Source organism: Nilaparvata lugens, chromosome 11, assembly GCF_014356525.2.
Source record: "Nilaparvata lugens isolate BPH chromosome 11, ASM1435652v1, whole genome shotgun sequence".
NCBI classification, from domain to species: domain Eukaryota; kingdom Metazoa; phylum Arthropoda; class Insecta; order Hemiptera; family Delphacidae; genus Nilaparvata; species Nilaparvata lugens.
Window position 1 is genome coordinate 2,642,775 of NC_052514.1, and position 18,423 is coordinate 2,661,197.

General features: G+C 33.0%; 1 protein-coding gene across 3 annotated transcripts; it reads right to left on the bottom strand.

The window, feature by feature from the left end:
* Positions 1 to 1,817: 1,817 nt before the first annotated feature.
* On the bottom strand, positions 1,818 to 14,724 carry LOC111049483. 3 transcript variants are annotated; one of them, XM_039437412.1, is made up of 5 exons: positions 14,316 to 14,723; positions 11,661 to 11,746; positions 9,497 to 9,629; positions 7,707 to 7,863; positions 1,823 to 2,955 (listed from the first exon to the last, which is right to left on the bottom strand). In XM_039437412.1, exons 1-5 carry the CDS (start codon positions 14,656 to 14,658, stop codon positions 2,928 to 2,930), a joined length of 747 nt encoding a protein of 248 aa, XP_039293346.1. In that variant the 5' UTR covers positions 14,659 to 14,723; the 3' UTR covers positions 1,823 to 2,927. The 3 variants fall into 3 exon arrangements, with proteins under 3 accessions (XP_039293347.1, XP_039293345.1, XP_039293346.1); XM_039437413.1 differs by lacking the exon at positions 7,707 to 7,863 and having other exon boundaries at positions 1,818 to 3,853; positions 14,316 to 14,724; XM_039437411.1 differs by lacking the exons at positions 7,707 to 7,863; positions 9,497 to 9,629; positions 11,661 to 11,746; positions 14,316 to 14,723 and adding an exon at positions 6,530 to 7,535 and having other exon boundaries at positions 1,818 to 3,853.
* Between the last annotated feature and the right edge of the window lie 3,699 nt (positions 14,725 to 18,423).

An 18,423-nucleotide genomic window follows, 5' to 3' on the forward strand; every position in this document is an offset into this window, starting at 1 on the left:
TTTCAATAAAGATCCATTTATGCAATGAAGCAATTATTCAAAACGTCAGGACCCAGAGAAAAATTAGTCATAACAAGAAACTCACTCTATTAACCTCTATTAGGGTCAAGACACTTTCTCAAATTATCCCTGTTTAATTTTTTGTTCTTTCCCCACTTATTACTTTTAGGATTTTTTAAAATCTTGTACCAAATTCTTGAAGTCCTCTGCATAGAAAATCTCGCCTAAGAGCTAGATTATATTTGATTGATTGATTGATTGAGTACTTTATTTATGTAGATTACAATATATACTGGCTTATACACTTATATACAATAGCTTACAATACAGCAAAATTGTAGATGAATTTACATAATATAGACTAAGAAAATAATTATTGAACTGTATTTGATATGAAAAAGGAATTTGTAATATAATAACTACCTATAGAAAATAATCATATTGTTATGCATCTACATAAATTGGCGGAGCTTTGGACATATCAATGTCCATTCTTCGGAAAGAATATTAAAAATATCCTCCCCACTAACTCTCTACCTAAATCATAGACCGTATCATCTATTTACATTTATTCGATGTTGTAATTGTGCGATTTAATAAATAATATAATCGTTATTGAAAAAGCGTTTATAAAAACTAAATTCATAATTATTATTAGACAAAAATCCCAATAAAATGCTGTAAAACACCCCAAAGACTTCTGCGCTACTGCAAATATTGACAACAGGGTAAACAGCTAGGTGGAAATTCGATGAGCGCTACCATACAAAAATTATTTGTCAGCCCGGGAATTGGGATTTTCGTTTAATAATGATTATTGATTAATTAGCATTTGAACAAATGCAACTCCCAATTATTTCCAAACTAATACACTTGACCTTCAATTTTCAAAAAGGCCAAAAGCTAGGCTGATTCAATTTTTCAATCAATCAGATAACCATTTATGATGAAAAATGGTTTCAACTAGTATAGCCTGGTACTCTGTAATATATACTATTACAATCTATACTAGGCCAATATAATAAAGGAAAGAACTGGCTTATAAACATACGGGATAGGAAAATTATGTTTGACGCATCATCACGTCTCAACTACTGGACTGATTAACTTGAAATTTTGCATATAGATTCTTAATTAATCGAGGATGGTTATAGGCCTATATTCAATTCTCCAACATTTCATTACGTCAAGTTTTAAAATAGACCTTTGGGAAGCACGGGTTTCCAGCTAGTATAATCGAATGGCTCCCCGGAAAAACGTTACAAGCGCAATTTTCAAGAACTAAAAACACGTTTCAATATTGATTTTTTGGATATTTTAAAAGTATTTTTAAAATTTCTCCAACCAATAACTACTAGTAAAAGTTATAAAATCTATCAATATATGTCACTACATGATAGGCAAGAGCACAAGGAACGTTTTTCCATAGAAAAATCTAGTATCGTTACTCAAATTTTCGCGCTTGTAACGTTTTTCCGGGGAGCTATTATGAATCAACATCATATTTTGCAGTTATCTGTGAAAATTGAGTACAGTAATTCATTCATCTTTATTGTGATAATTCAATGAGATTTAACAGTCCATTATAAAATATACATTTTGTTAATAATTGTGAGATCCTATTATTTGATAACAAAATTACAAATTTAATCAAATATGCAACATATATGCAAAAGGGCTTCAAGCCTGTTGTTCCTTTCCTAATCATTCATAATTTATTGAGAATGATATTGTATGTATAAATGTATGAATAAATGAAAATAAAACAGGAAAGACAATAGATAGGTGGTGGATAGGATAGGCAATAATTTAGATTATTGATGGATGAATCATTATTTATTCTCAAAATCATATTCATCTATTTCTACATCATGCTTATTAACTTTCGACTTTTTTACGAACGTACAAACGTTTATAAAATTGATTATTATAAGAAGATAAAAGGAATTATAATAAAATCACTTTTACTTGTATGGGCTACTCTATTAAAATTATTTAAAACAATATAAAAACGTGAAGTACCTTTTTATTTGAAACATTTAAAACTTTAAAGCATATCAATTTTTGAATTATAGGTAGATAGTTATCCCTAGAAAACAATTGAAGGGATTATATTATTTGTAGTACCGTAGGCTATTCATTATTCCACAACATATATAGTACAAAAAACTACCTAAGTTTGTCAATTTAAAATTGGGATGTCTAGTCCTGTAGAACATTAAACTTGATGATCATTAAAAGATTGAAAGAATCATGATTATAAATTCAGTATTTATTATTACACATAATACATTTCACAACTTACTGTTATTGTTTATAAAAATTGTGATAGCTATAGTGAGGTTCACGTTATAATGGCAGTGGTGAAAAATAGGAGAACAACGTTGCCGATCCTCTGTCTTGTCAATGCCTTCCTTGGAGGGTAACTGATACCGGTTAATTGATGTAATATTTACTGTTCATTATCGTTAAAGAATAATCAATTATATTTTATTGAGGAACAAATTATATTTTTCAATGATTGTTTGTTAATGGACCCCAACAAACTATTGTAAACCTTTTTGTACATTATACAGTGACTATTAAGAGATTTACTTAATCTCTTAAAGAGAGGACACATTGGAAGTACTGTATGAAATATTTTCCAAAGTATTAATTACAAATTTTGTGCACATGAACTATCAGATATAATATAAAATATTTGTAGACGTAGACATTGAACCAATATTTTTGATTTTTTTCTATCAGGCTCCAATCATTTTGGATAAGTCGCTTACATCAATAGGTTTTGTTTTAAGTGGATAGATAATTAGACTGTATTGATAATTAGACTTTATTCAATTGACAATATAAAACGACAAACGACAATAACATAACATGACATGAAGACCTAACCTCTAAGCACCAGCCAGCACGGCACTTGGCGCCTAAAACAGATGATTGACTATTGCCAACCTACACACAACACGCTTTTTTTTTTTTACATTGTGACATTTTACAAATTTTACATTTTATGAATTAGTGTGAATAAGTCATACAGAACTACAGTAAGAACAACATAAGAGTAAACAATAGTAATAAATCTATATACCTTCAGGAGTAATCAAAATACATAATACAAGTAGAAGAAAACAATACAATCATCAGAGATAACTATACAAAAGAAGAGATAATTAATATGAGAATCAAAGGGATGTCTTATATCTATGTTGTATACTCAGAAAATGAGAATCTTCTTGGCCTTCTAATAACACGTTTTCCCCTCCCTTGAGTGAGACCACCAACCAATGAAAAAGACAGATCAGGTAAACTAGTATGACAGACATTGTCAGGGAAACCCATAAAGTCCCCACTTGAGCCACCATCTGAAATCTCACTGTTCATTTCCCCTGTAGTGTCCTCATTTTCACCCCAGAGAGGTACAGAAAAATACATATTAGGTTGTGGGGGAACATTTTGGCTGACATTACCAGTTGCATCCACATTTGTTGTATGGTCTCTATGATATCCAGTATGATGTGTGCCAACTAATGGAGTCAAGCCTTTCCTACCTGACTGCTTCAGAAGGTGCTTACGATTCCGTCTGTAAGTGTGTCCAGAGGCTGACTTCACTGTGTATGACCTAGGCATTTCATCAATAGATACCACTGTAGCAGGGGACCAGATGCTGTCAGGAGTGAGCTTGAAGAAGACAGATTCACCAACACAAAGAGGAGGTAGCTGGCGTACATGTTTGCCAAACTGTTCTTGAGCTCTCAGTTGTTGCTGCTGGCATTGTTCCTTGTGCTTGGAATGGCCTGCCAGAGTCGGAGCTAGAAGTGCATCTGTGATTGGGAGAGTTGACCTGAGCCGTCTGGAAAACATAAGATGCGCTGGTGAGAACATATCACCTTTTGGGGTATTGCGTTGTTGCAATAATGCCAAGGAGACATCTGAGCCAGAATCATGACACTTGAGAAAAATATTCTTTACAATTTTAACAGCACTTTCAGCCATACCATTTGATTGGGGGAAGTGTGGACTGGAAGTTGTATGAGTAATCTTCCAGTCAGTGACAAAGTCCAAAAATTCCTTAGATGAAAAAGGGGGGCCATTATCACTTACAAGTTGACATGGAATGCCAAAGCGGCTGAAGACAGACTTGAGAGCAGATATAACACACTGTGCATTAGAGGATGACAGATGACAGACCTCAATGAATTTGGAATAATAGTCAACAAGTACCAAGTATTTTTTATGATTGAAATCAAAAAGATCAGTACCAATCTTTTGCCAAGGAATATTGGGAATCTCATGATTCAGAAGAGGCTCATCTGGATTGGCAGGTCGATATTGATACAGGTAGGACATTGTTGGATCATTTCCTTGATTTCTGAAGAAAGAGTAGGCCAGAACAAAACATCACGCACTGCATTTTTTGTTCTCTCTATCCCCATATGACCACAATGAAGCTTCTGAAGAATAGATTTTTGCATTTTTTGGGGTACAACCACACTATTATTTTTGTATAAAATGCCATTAGCAGTATTCAGTTGTTCTCTGAAGCTATAGAATGGTTTACAAGAGTTGGGTATGGCAGACTGGCGTTGTGGCCATCCCTGTAAGCAATAAGATATAAGGAGAGTAATGGTCTCATCAGCAGATGACATCTCTTTGACCTCCTTCAGTGTTTGAGACACTATTGGGAGAGAGGAATGGATTAGATTGACATGGACTGAGATGTCATCATCTATCAGGCTTTCTATCTCTGGGAGTGCAGCTCGTGACAATGTGTCAGCCACATGCATCAATCGACCAGGTTTGTAAACAATATGAAAATCATATGGTTGAAGCTGAAGAAGCATACGCTGGAGCCTAGCTGGGACACTTGCAAGAAGGCGTTTGCTAATAGTTACTAGAGGTGAGTGATCTGTTTCAATAGTAATATGTTGACCATAGATATATTGTCTGAATCGATCACAGCCAAACACCACTGCATAAAGCTCTTTCTCAATCTGGGCATAGTTTTGTTGACATGTGGTGAGGGTTTTAGAGGCATAGCATACTGGCTTACCGTTTTGAAGAAGAGCTGCACCCACTGCACTTTGAGATGAGTCAACTGTCAACACAATAGGTTTTGTGACATCAAAATGTGCCAAAACTGGGGCCTGAGCTATAAGCAGTTTTAGCTTTTCAAACGCCAAAGTGTGGCAGGTAGTCCACTCAAATACCATATCATTTTTAATGAGAGGACGTAGGCATTCAGTTTCTGTTGCAAGATTTGAAACAAAACTTGATAAGTAATTGATAAGGCCCAAGAAACGTTGTAGTGACTTTTTATCCTGAGGACACTCCATACCACATATTGCCTTGATACGTGAGTTGTCAGGACACATTCCATCAGCCGAAAATATATGACCCATATATCTGACCTCACTTAGCCCAAAGGCACACTTGCTGCTGTTGAACTGAACATTCAGTTGTTGAGCACGTTCAAGAACTGATTGTAGGCGTTTGTAGTGAATTTCTGCTGTAGCACCATGCACCAAAATGTCATCAAGGTATATGACAACACCTTCCAAATCACCAAAGCAATCCACCATTGTTTTATGGAAAATTTCAGGAGCACAATTGATGCCAAAAGGAAGTCTGAGAAATCTAAATCGACCAAAAGGTGTGTTAAATGTTAGAATGTGGGAGCTTGCCTCATCCAGTGGAATAATCCAAAAGCCTGAATTGGCATCAAGAGTAGAAAAAACAGTGGAGCCATTCAATTGAGATCTAATACACTCCAAGGTGGGCAATTGGTAGTGTGCCCTCAACAGATTTTCATTAAGATGCTTAGGATCTATACATATCCGTAAATTGCCAGATTTCTTTTCTGTTACAACCATGGAACTAACCCATTGTGTTGGCTCAGACACCTTAGCTATAACTCCATCAGCCTCCATTTTTTCTAGTTCCTGCTTCACCCTGGGGTATAATTTGAATGGTAATTTCCATGGAGGGTCAACCCTGGGAGTTGCATCTGGTCGAAGCTCAAGTTTACATGGCTTGGACAAACAACCAAGGCCACCAAAAACATCATACTTAGAAATTAACTTAGCATATACATCATTTTTTAAAACAGGTCCTGTCAAGTTATGATTGACCACATCCACCTGTTTTAGCAAACTCAGTTGTCTACAAGCATCTATCCCTAGAATTGGGAGATGCTTCAAGTTAGTAACATGAAATTTAACATTTAAAATTTCACTATTAATGACACAAGGCAGAACTGCATAGCCTAAAGAAGGAAGTGAATTGCCACAGATTGACATAAGCTTTGAAATACAAGGATTAATAATGGATTTACAAAAACCCAATTCAAGAAATTGATCAACAGATATAATGTTCACTTGAGCCCCAGTGTCAAGTTGGAACCTAACTGGGTTCCCATTAATAGAAGCACTCAAAAACCAACCTGACTGCTCTTTGTTATTCACAGTTCCAACTGAGCCCACAAAATATGTGTCAAGATCATTACGAGAATCAATAAAAGTAATATTACCTGAGCAAGAAGTGTCAGAAGTATTCGCTTGATTTTCTTGTGGCTGAGACTGATGGTATTCAATTGACATCACTGTCTTGCTTCTACACATTTTAGCAAAGGGGTTCAAACGACCACACCTACTACATGTTTTATTAAGTGCTGGGCACTTGAAGCGATGCACCTGGCCGCACTTATCACAAATGGGCGGCATATTTGGTCTTTGATTCACTTGTCCTGACCGGAAAGGTTGGGTTGAAGAATGATCCTGTTGAATGACATCACCAGAGTTACTGGGAGTGTGAACATAACCTGAGTTGTTGGCTGGTTGATGAAACTGGTTTGATCCATCCCAAAGAAATCGTCTGTTCACTGCTCCAATTGTCAAGTCAGAAGTAGGGCACAGGAGGGCTTTGACATGCTGTTGGGACATCACCACTGATCGGCACACTTGCAGTGCTTTTTCTAGGTTAAGGTCCGGATCCTGGAGCAGGCGTTCTTTAATGTTAGTGTGACTGTCATTGAGTCCACAAATCAAAATATCTTTCACCAGACTATCAGTCAATGACCCAAATTCACAGGAGTTACTCAGTGTCTTTAAGGCAGTGACAAAGTCATCAATACTCTCACCTGGCTGCTGCACTCGAGTGAAGAATTTGTGACGTTCAACTGTCAAGTTTTTTGTGGGGAGAAAATGTTCTTTAAAAAGTTGGACCAACTCCTCAAATTTGATTGCATCTGAGTCTTTATTGAATGAGTTAAAAACTGCCAGCCCTTGAGGTCCAATCAGGGCAAGAAACAAGGCCACTTTCTGTTTGGATGGAGCCTCATCAAGGTTTGCTGCAATCAAAAATATTTTAAATTGTTGAAGCCAGGTCGAGAAGTTATTCGCCACATCGCCGGAAAGGCTAAGAGGGTGAATATTTTGTGTCGAAATAGACATGTTGTACTGACAGAGATGCACTGACACTGACACTATGGTAGCCTACAATAAACGGCGGATACAGCAGGGTCCGCTTGCACCTGACACCATGTTTTAAGTGGATAGATAATTAGACTGTATTGATAATTAGACTTTATTTAATTGACAATATAAAACGACAAACGACAATAACATAACATGACATGAAGACCTAACCTCTAAGCACCAGCCAGCACGGCACTTGGCGCCTAAAACAGATGATTGACTATTGCCAACCTACACACAACAGGTTTGGCTTCTGTTCTGTTATTAGGCAATAGATTGATCTGAGTTTTGTCAAACTGTGTTTTGTTAAACAGAGGTTTGTGAGACTCTGGTGGACTGAAGTTTTTAAGATGTCTGTTCACATTGCGTATACACCACCATCTGAGAACTGCAAACAAATAGGAAACATATTCTTTATTGATTCATACAATAAGTACATCATCAAAATGACAGGGAAAGAGAAATAAGGTGACCTTGAGCTATTCCTCTCCCAAATTCAGATAAGGTTACACATAGTCCTAAAAGTTAAGTCTTATAGTTGTCCACCTCAAAAAAATTTCAGTCCTTAATTATTTTCACAAAGTAAAATCTTATCTTATTAGTTAAAATGGAAGATTTTATTAGAAATTGCAGTTAACCAGCTACTGTAATATTATTACTGTATATAAATATTAATTGATAATTTTTTATTTGTGTAGCAAAAACTATAATTATCACTCTTATTAGGTATACTCAAACTTTGTTATAGTGAGGTCCACGTTAAAATGGCAGTGTTTGACTAGCAATGGTATTTCTATCCTTGTCATCATTCAACAAAGTGGATACAGCTATCTCTTTCTCGCTTTGCTTTGTTGCCAGATCATCTTTTAACAATGTAGAATTGATAATTAATTTACAACATATTTCATCTTGATTATGGAAATTCATTATGAAACGATTGAACAATATAATTTCTTGCTTGATAAAATATAATAGATTATTTAAAACGAGAATGAATAACAGTTGATATCACATCAATAAACCTGTATCAGCTACCGTCTATGGAAGGCATTGACAAGATAAAGAATCGGCAACGTTTTTCTCCTATCTTTCTCCACTGCCATTATAATGTGGACCTTGATATCAATTCTGCGTATAAATTCTTGATTTACCGAGGATGTTTAAAGGCATATTTTGAATCCTTCAACAGTAGGTCAAGTAGTTTTCAGTTTGTCAAGTTTTTAGTAAGTCCCTTGCAGTGCACTACCTGCTACAGTAGGAGAATAATAAATTTATATCGGGGACCGAGCTTTGCTCTGGGGTACAAAAGCATAAAAAATTCACTACGAAAGAAGCAATTATAATAACATTCATAGTTCATACAGAAATGTTCTGTCTAATCACAGTAAATTGAGATTGATTCCCAGAGGAATGCTAAAACTTCCCTCATAAAGGCCCGGTTGCACAAAAACCGGTTAAATATTAATCCTGATTAATTTCACGTGAACCAAATCAGAGAAGACCATTTCAAAGAGATGGATCTACTGGAATTAATCAGGATTGAAAATAACCTGGCTTTTTTGCAACCGGCACCAAGTACCTGATTGAATGATTACAAAAGTTGAACAGCTGAATCATAATTTTGACACAGTCCCACACACATGAACTCGGCGCTCACTCACTTCTATCATCAACAGACGACGAAATAATTATTATCAGCTGTTTTCCCAAGGATGAATAATAATTATCCTTTTAATGTTCCTCAGCGAGTTTTCCCCGGGATGAGATCTAGTGCAATCGAATCTTTATATTATAAACCTACTATATGTTCTGAATTTCATGAGAATCGTTAGAGCCGTTTTCGAGATTCGGTGAAATACAAACATACAAACATATAAACATCTGAACATCTGAGCATCTCAACATCCCCATCTAAACATCTAAGCATCTAAACATCCAAAAATCTAAACATCTGAACATATAAACAGAAATTGCTCGTTTAATAGTAAAGGATAGAAGAAGAATGCTTTATATGAACTTACAGATTCTTGCAGTTTGAAACAAAGCCAAGGCTGGGGTACTTGAAACTACTGTAATAACTAGTAGACAGTACAGATCAAAGGCAAAAAGCAGTCTCTGATAAGGTACCCAAGCTGACATTGCCGTGACGTTATTCTGAAAAAATTGAAAAGGGATATTGAATAAATAAATTAATGTTCATTTCCCAAAAAAACTAAAACTACTACATCAATTACAGAAAATATTCGATTTTGTTTACAATTACATACAAAAGTTAGTTACAAAAAATTTCTTATAATGTGTCCTCTACATGTTTAGTGTTTCCTGTGTGGAAATTGACCTACTCCACTATATGGCGTACCATGTTCTAGATTACCTATTATTAGAGTAGATAGGCCTACTGAAAAACATTCAATATTTGGACCGACATATACGGTAGGCTACATTAAATATTATAAAGAAACATTGAAATTTCACAGCAATCAAAATCAGTATTTTTAAAACAATTTATCAAGTTTCTCAAGTAGGTAGTCTTTCTATTTAAAATCAGGAATTGTTGAAGGAATCTTAAAATACACTTTACGACAATTTAAGACTTTACTACAGTTCAATCGTGTAAGATATAAAATGGTATTTATTTATTTATTTATCACATTGTGTACAAATACTTGATATGAGGAAAGGCACAACAGGCTCATGCCTAAAACTGTACCATTTCCAATTGAATTGAATTGAATTGATTTATTTCACAAAATAAACAAAAACAAAACATATAATAAAACACTTTACAGCAAAGAGAAACGCTAATGAGATTTACAAAACAGTGTATAATATAGAAAAATACATAATAATAAATGTTAATCTATGCAAAAAAGTACAGTACACTAACTCAAGAGGAAAATATTAATACCTGCATAGGCGTTGAACCTGTGCGCTGATATGAGTCCTATAATAGAATTCAATAGTAGTTGAAAGTGAAGTTGGGAAAAATGAATGAGAAAAAAAACAACTCAGAATTAGCGGTTAAAAATAATAATTGAGAGGAAAAGAAAAAAAACTAAGTAGAGAGAGACAGGTTCATCAATAAATTTTTATGTTTTTTTTTTAAATATTGCATCTAATAAATTAGATACTATACTGTCCAAATCAAAATGTTGGTTATGTCACTTTCACTTTTCAAAATACAATTTTCGCTCTTTATTGGAAAATAATAACAAGAAAGAACTTGTAAAATAACGTGAAAGATACTGAGAATCAATATTATCAAGTTACATACGGTACGGTTTAAATTAATGAAACAAAATAGAATATAATTTAATATCATGTATCCTTTTATTTGATTCCAACACTACTACCACAAGGTCCTTCAACTCTCCAAGAGTCAATTTAAAGTGTAGTTAGTTATTATTAAACGAAAATCCCAATTAAATGCTGTAGCCTAAATAACCCTGAAGACTTCTGCTACTGCAAATATTGACAAAAAGGTAAACAGCTAGATGGAAATTCGATGAGCGCTACTATATAATTTTATAATTATATATCCATCTAGAATTTTGATCTAGTTGTTTACCCTGTTGTCAATATTTGCAATAGCAGAAGGTGATTTACAGCATTTAATTTGGATTTTCAATCAATAAAATCGGTAAAATTTTCGTGATTACTAGCTGTTTACTAGATGGAAATTCGATGAGCGCTACTATTTAAATAGTTATTTGTGCAACTAGTGCGCAAAGTGACAGTTTGCTGCACCGAAAGAAACGTTTACGCCCGAGCCTTAGGCGAGGGTGGAATGGTTTCTTGAGTGCAGCAGAGGAACTTTGCGCACGTATCTCACATTAAATTTTTCCTACAGTTACCATTGAATATGAGAGTTACATTTTCTGCAGGAATGGTCACTTTTCAAGGTAACTGTAGGAAAAAATTATTTGTCAGCCCGGGAATGACAGAAGTCTTCGGGGTGATTTACTGCATTTAATTTGGATTTTCGTTTAATAATAATAATTATAATTATTATTATTGATTCGTTAGTATTTGAATAATTGTAATATCTTAGTAATTTCCATATGTTAAAGTGTAGATTTAATATGAAGAATTGTAGTAAAGGAATCTAGAACTGCATTAGGAAAATCAACTGAAATAAATTATGTTTTTCCAGTAAAATGATCGATGCTGGTAAAATTCACTTACAGTATGAGCTCCAACGAGGAGTAAACCATTGAAAACTACTCCAATTCCAAAAATTGTGCCACCAATTATCAAAAAGAAAAAGGAATCTGGAAGAAAAAATATGAATTACATCTCATAAAATGTAATGTCATAGATAATATTATACAAATAATAATAATAATATAGGATTGATTGATAGTATTTTTCTTTATAGGGCTCCTTTAATATAAATAAAATATGAAATTGAGATGTCCGAAACATGTTGTGATGAAATAATTTAAAAGGGTACCTACTGAGATTTATATTTTATTTATTATTTTACAAGGGCTACTTTCTAGAAGTATTTTAAGCCAAGGTGATGAAGATGGGATGAATGATAATACAATAAAGGTAGAGTTATGGATGAATAAAAATATAGGTTATGCTATCCACTTGAATTGTTTTGACGAGTCCACTTTTCAGTCGAGAGATAAATAATCTAGAAATTTTAAATTTGATTTGATTGATAACCGAATATAATTATTTCCATAATTTAAATTGATTGATACTATGGTACAGTTTTAAAGTGGAATAGTATGTCTTTTTTTCTTTAGGGCTTCTCTTGAATATAAATAAACATATAAATCTATGTAGCCTTTTTAAAAGTGTTCAGTTACAACATGTCTCGGCTATATAACGCCATTATCAAGTGATTGGAGAATAAATTTTGGAATAGTATGCTATGTAGTATGTTCTATACACAAGATAGGCCTACCAAAAAATTATTTATTGTGCAGTATTTACTTATTAGAGGAATGGATTGTAAAAAACATGAATAAAGCTAACGCTATCGTCATACTAGAGAAAAATTGCCTTCATTTGCAATGTGATAAAAATTGAATTAATTAAAAAAATATTATCCAATCTATAATGAGTCATGGAAACTCAAACTAACAAAAAGTCTAGAAAAAACATTGATAATAAAGGGAAAACTGTCTGAGAGTTTTTGGAAATGAATATCCATTAAAAACTGATCAATGCCAATTTCATAATTTGTGGGATTGCCCATATCAAAACAAGTTGAAAATACAGCACTGATAACATACAGGGATAATAAATAATATTGTCTGATATTTTTTTGAATCTATCCAATTAATATCAGTGTTGAATACTTATCAATAGGCTTTAATAGTGATTGAAAATTATTCAACCATGCTAGAATTTGCAATTTGCAGTACCGTAAAATCAGTTTGCTATTGAAAACAATGTAGCTTGTAAAAGAGAATTGTTTAAATATGAATATAAACTAGCTGGTAACCCGTGCTCCGCAAGGATCCATTTTAAAACTTTACAAACTGAAATCCTGATGAAATAATATAATCTTGAAGAAGATTGAAAATAGGCCTATAACCATCCTCGGTTAGTTAAGAATCTATATGCTAAATTTCAAGTTCTCCAGATACAAGAAATAGCGTGTACAAAATTTTAGTTTCAAATAACTCTTGAGAGAATGATCATTTATTATTATTCATTTTTATTATCTTCTATGGTAATATATAATTAGGCAACTTTCAGAAGATCTCCAGTATAACTTCATACTGTTTATGGATTTAAAATGAATTAAAGATGGAGGTTACTTAAATATTGAATTTATTAAAATACTAATGAATTAATAGTTATTATTAACAAAAATCCAAATTAAATGCTGTAAATCACCCGAAGACTTCTGCTTCTGCAAATATTGACAACAGAGTAAACAGCTAGATGGAAATTCGATGATTGCTTCTATTCGAAAATTATTTCGTGTGTTTCCTGTCTTAATTTCTGTCTTCCTGTCTATCGCTACCCATCTAATCTTGTTTACTAAGAGTTTCAAGTTTTTAATATTGGACAGCTTTACACACGAGTTTTAATAAAACAACAAACACCTCATTTTCAATAATTTAGTTCAAAGGTACTCATAATACTAGAAATCTAATTAATGTTGGTATTGCCCATCCCCGACTCCTACATAACTGCTTGAGAATAATGGTGAATAAATTTGTCATATTTTGTATAGAAACGTGTCAAATCATTTAAAACACTCAGAAAAATACAGTATTACAAGCAACATTTGAGTAGATGGTTATTAGAAATTGGCAGGGATGCTACAGAGCAACTGATTCAATCCGCCTTCTTATTCAGAACTTGAACTCATAGTGAATTTGTCAGTTCTAATGAGTACTATAGTCATTAAGCTACTATTCATATAATATGTCTGTATATACTTATCTAGTATGGATTTTTTGTGTACAATTTATATTCTTTGATTTGTTGAAGAATGTCAATAAATTCAATTATAGTAATTCAGTTATTATGTACAAAACATGAGAACATAATCTCAATCAACTTTGAAAGAACTTACTCTTTTCTCACTGACTCAAGTCTTTGTGGAGAGTATTCACTGTTGAATGTTCAAATGAATTTCATAAATGTGTATTATGTTTTTGTGAATGAAAATCTATTTGATTTTATCTGTCGGCCCAGGAATGACAAATAAGTTTTGAATAGTAGGGCTCATCGAATTTCCATCTAGCTGTTTACCCTGTTGTCAATATTTGCAGTAGCAGAAGTTTTCTGGATGATTTACAGCATTTAATTAGGATTTTCGTTAATAATAATTGAGAGTTCAAGACATAAAAAGTAAAATGAAAATACCTCCTCCAGACACAAACAAAATTCTGTGTACAAATCTCAGAAGATCTTCATCGGTGATGACGTCACTGAGTTTCACTAGGGCTCTGGAGGTCCAATAGTAATTATCATCTTGATTTTGTATCTCCGAAGGAGACAATTCATAATTCCGCCATTCTTCAATTGGTGGACCGCCATATTTAGCGTGTATTTCTGCTAGTTCGTGCTTCAGTTCTTGGTGTTTCAATAGAGTCAATACTCGTTCCTCCCTTGCAAAGGGTGAAATGCTTTTCAAGTATTTGATTTGGGTTGGATTTTGGCCTGGGGTGTTGTATAGGAAGACGTCTAGATCTACTGCTCCTGTCATAGCATACCATATAACAGCCACGAACGGGATGAAGCATATCAGCTGAAAAAAATTGTTATATATTAAAATCAATTTTATGATGAAATTGAATCAATTTTATGATGAAATTGAATCAATTTTACAGTTGGAAATTACTGAGATATTGCATTAATTTAAATGCTAATGAATTAATTGACCGAGCGAAGTGAGGTCTAAGATTCAAGTCGACGGTTTGGCATTTCTCTTAATGTTCAAATGTTTATATGTTGCGCACTTACGACGAAACGCGGTAATAGATTTTCATGAAATTTGACAGGTATGTTCCTTTTTTAATCGCGCGTCGACGTATATACAAGGTTTTTTGGAGATTTTGCATTTCAAAGGTAATATAAAAGGAAAAAGTAGCCTCCTTCATACGCCAATATTAGAGTAAAAATCAGACTATAGAATTATTCGTCATAAATCAGCTGACAAGTGATTACACTGATGTGTGGAGAAGCCAGTCTATTGCTGTATTTCCATAAGGTTTATAGTTTCAATCAGGTACTTGTGGATGAGAATACTGCGTGAGGTCTACTGTTCACAGAACTACTAGTAATTGATATTGATCGGAAATCCAAATTAAATGCTGTGAATCACCCCGAAGACTTCTGCCACTGCAAATATTGACAACAGGGTACACAGCTAGATCATTTGTAAAGTAGAGCACTGTTAAAAAAACTGAATATTATGACTGTTTATGCTTTGTATGTGTTTGAATGTCTGATGTATACCAGAAAAAATCTATCCATCTTACCCATAAGTAGTAATATTCACTATAATTTTACAAGACAAGCAAGAGCACTTAGATTATCACAGTGCGATAACCATTTAACTTTGAAAAGTTTTGTTGAATTTTAAAAGAGATTATTCAATAAGCTGCCTGCTCATATTAAAGAATGTGATATTAATAGTTTTAATATGAAATAATGTGGTATTTAATAGTTTTAAGGTTTGTGTTATAAAGATTCTAATTGACTGCTGTCCATATGGTTATGAGGATTTGTGGTGATGTCTTTCAATTTTTTTAACTGTGATATAATTTTTTTGAAAATGTTTCTAATATTATATAGAATTTGCTGATCTTTGTCTAATTTTTTGTACCTCTAATATATTTAGAGGTACATCTAATATATTTATGTACCTCACATCTAATATATTTAGATGTGACTATGATGGCTATTAACGTTTATTGTTATATTTTAGAATTTTTTATTGAATTGTTGTTTATGTCTTGCATTTTTGTTGAAGTGCTCTGACAATAAATGAATCTTGAATCTTGATCGAAATTCTAGATGGATACCGTATATAATATTATAAAATTATGTAGTAGCGCTCATCAAATTTTCTTCTAGCTGTTTACCTTGTTGTCAATATTTGCAGTAGCAGAAGTCTTCGGGGTGATTTACAGCATTTACTTTAGATTTTCGTTTAATAATCATATCAATTCTACTGAAAAACTAGGAGGCAACCCGTGCTCCGCAAGGGCACTATTAGAAACTTGACCTACTAAGATCTTGAAGAATTAAAAATGGCCTATAACCATCCTCGGTAAATTGAGAATCTATATGCAAAATTCCAAATTAACCAGTTGAGTAGTTGAGACGTGATGATGCGTCATTCATTAATTTCCTATCCCGTACGTTTATAAGCCAGTTCTTCCCTTCATCATAGAATTGTTATAGACCAGCAGGTAGCCCGTGCTTCACAAGGGTCTAATATTGGAAACTTGACAAACTGAAAACTTGACCTGCTGAGATATTGAAGAATTTTAAACAGGCCTATAACCATCCTCGGTAAATTGAGAATCTAAATGCAAAATTCCAAGTTTATCAGTTGAGTAGTTGAGACGTGATGATGCGTCAAACATTCCTATCTTATTTTTCTTTTTTACTTTTCAACTTGAAAATGACCAATGGTCGAAGATAGTCCTTAAAATATTTCAAAGTTATAATAAAGGGTACTACAAGTTTCTATATTGTTCCTATTAATTTGAATAAAGTAGCCCATAAGTGAAGTGATTTTATTTCTATTCTGTACGTGTGTAAGCTACTTTCTCCATTATTATATCACAGTTTTTTTTTCTAATTGAAATCCAACATCGTCGGGGTTTGTGCTTTGTTTCTCATTTCGAGTTTTCCCTGTCCTCCTCTCAATATCTTAGGATACGTCAACATCCTTTTCCAATATAAATTAATGAATTTATATGTAAATTAATAATAAAATTTCATTCTCGTCAGGCTGACTGATGGGAGCTCATCCTTGCTCACAGACCTTAGGTCCATGCAAGGATTAATTCCTTTAAGTACGGCCTGTCAGCTTGCACTATTAGAAGAATAATAAACATTAATAGTAGAATAGAAAGTTTTTATGTTATTATGCTTTATTATTATTATTATGCTTTGTAAGTAACATTATTGTATTGTAAACATTTTTCTGATGGTGTGGGTGACAGAATTTATTTTTATTTGTTGTATTGCTTTTTGGATGAGGAATAAAAGAATTTGATTTGATTTGATTTATAGATATATAGGTTCGAGTATTGTCCGTTTGTGGGTTTGTTTGTCTGTATGTTCGACAATCATCAATATGAATATTATGATGATTATTATTATTATGATCAAGGTAATACATTAAATAAATTGTTAAAAATTCATCATTCAAATGCTAATAATTTAAGAAATTAAATATCACGGTAATTCATGAATATGAGTTAATGAAACTTGTGAAAATGTATAGCTTTGTACCAAGTTTTCAATTGGTTAAAAAAATGCATAATTCAAATGCTAACTGAAGAAATTAAATACAGTAATCCATGAATATAAGTTAATGAAACTTATGAAAATGTCTAGCTTTGTTCAAGTTTTTAATTCTTATTTGATTCAATTTTGAAACAATACAATGAAAACTTCGAGTTGAATGAAAAGCTCTTGTGATTTGATAGAGAACTACATAAGAGTTCTCTATTGGCAAAAACAGTGAATAAAATATATTCAGGTCAGTATATGCTAATACGTTAGACTGCTTTGTGCTCTACATTGATTTAATTCTGTATGAAGCTATACTACAAAAATTTCAATGGTACACTATACTCTGAAGTGGAACACTGCTTACGGTTTTAATAATTATTATTCAACGAAAATTTATTCATTTATTTATTCATTCGTTGACAGAATCACAAATCATATAAATATGATTAGGAAGGAACAACAGGCTTGGCCCAAATCTATTCCATTCCCAAATTTTGATAAATTAATAAAATGTCCAAAAAATAGGTTATGTTTCTACTGTAAAACGTACAAGTTCAATTTTCGTCCAAAAATATATGTAAGCTAAACATTTTGAATTTGGAGAAATTAAAACACCAAACTATATTTAAATATAACACTTAGTTATCACTTCATATTGAATTAATCAAGTTATTTTATAACATTTTGAACCCAAAAATACACACAACTTTTCTCACTAAGCAATAGTTGTTATTCATTTATCCAATTGAATGCTGAGATTCACCCCGAAGAATTCTGCTACTGCAAATATTGATAACAAGGCAAACAGCCTTATTCGAAATAATTTTTGAATAGTAGCGCTCATCGAATTTCCATCTAGCTGTTTACCCTGTTGTCAATATTTGCAGTAGCAGAAGTCTTCGGGGTGAATTACAGCATTTAATTGGATTCTCTTTTAATAGTAATTATTAATTCATTTGCATTTGAAGCATTTCAATATCTCAGTAATTTGTGTTTG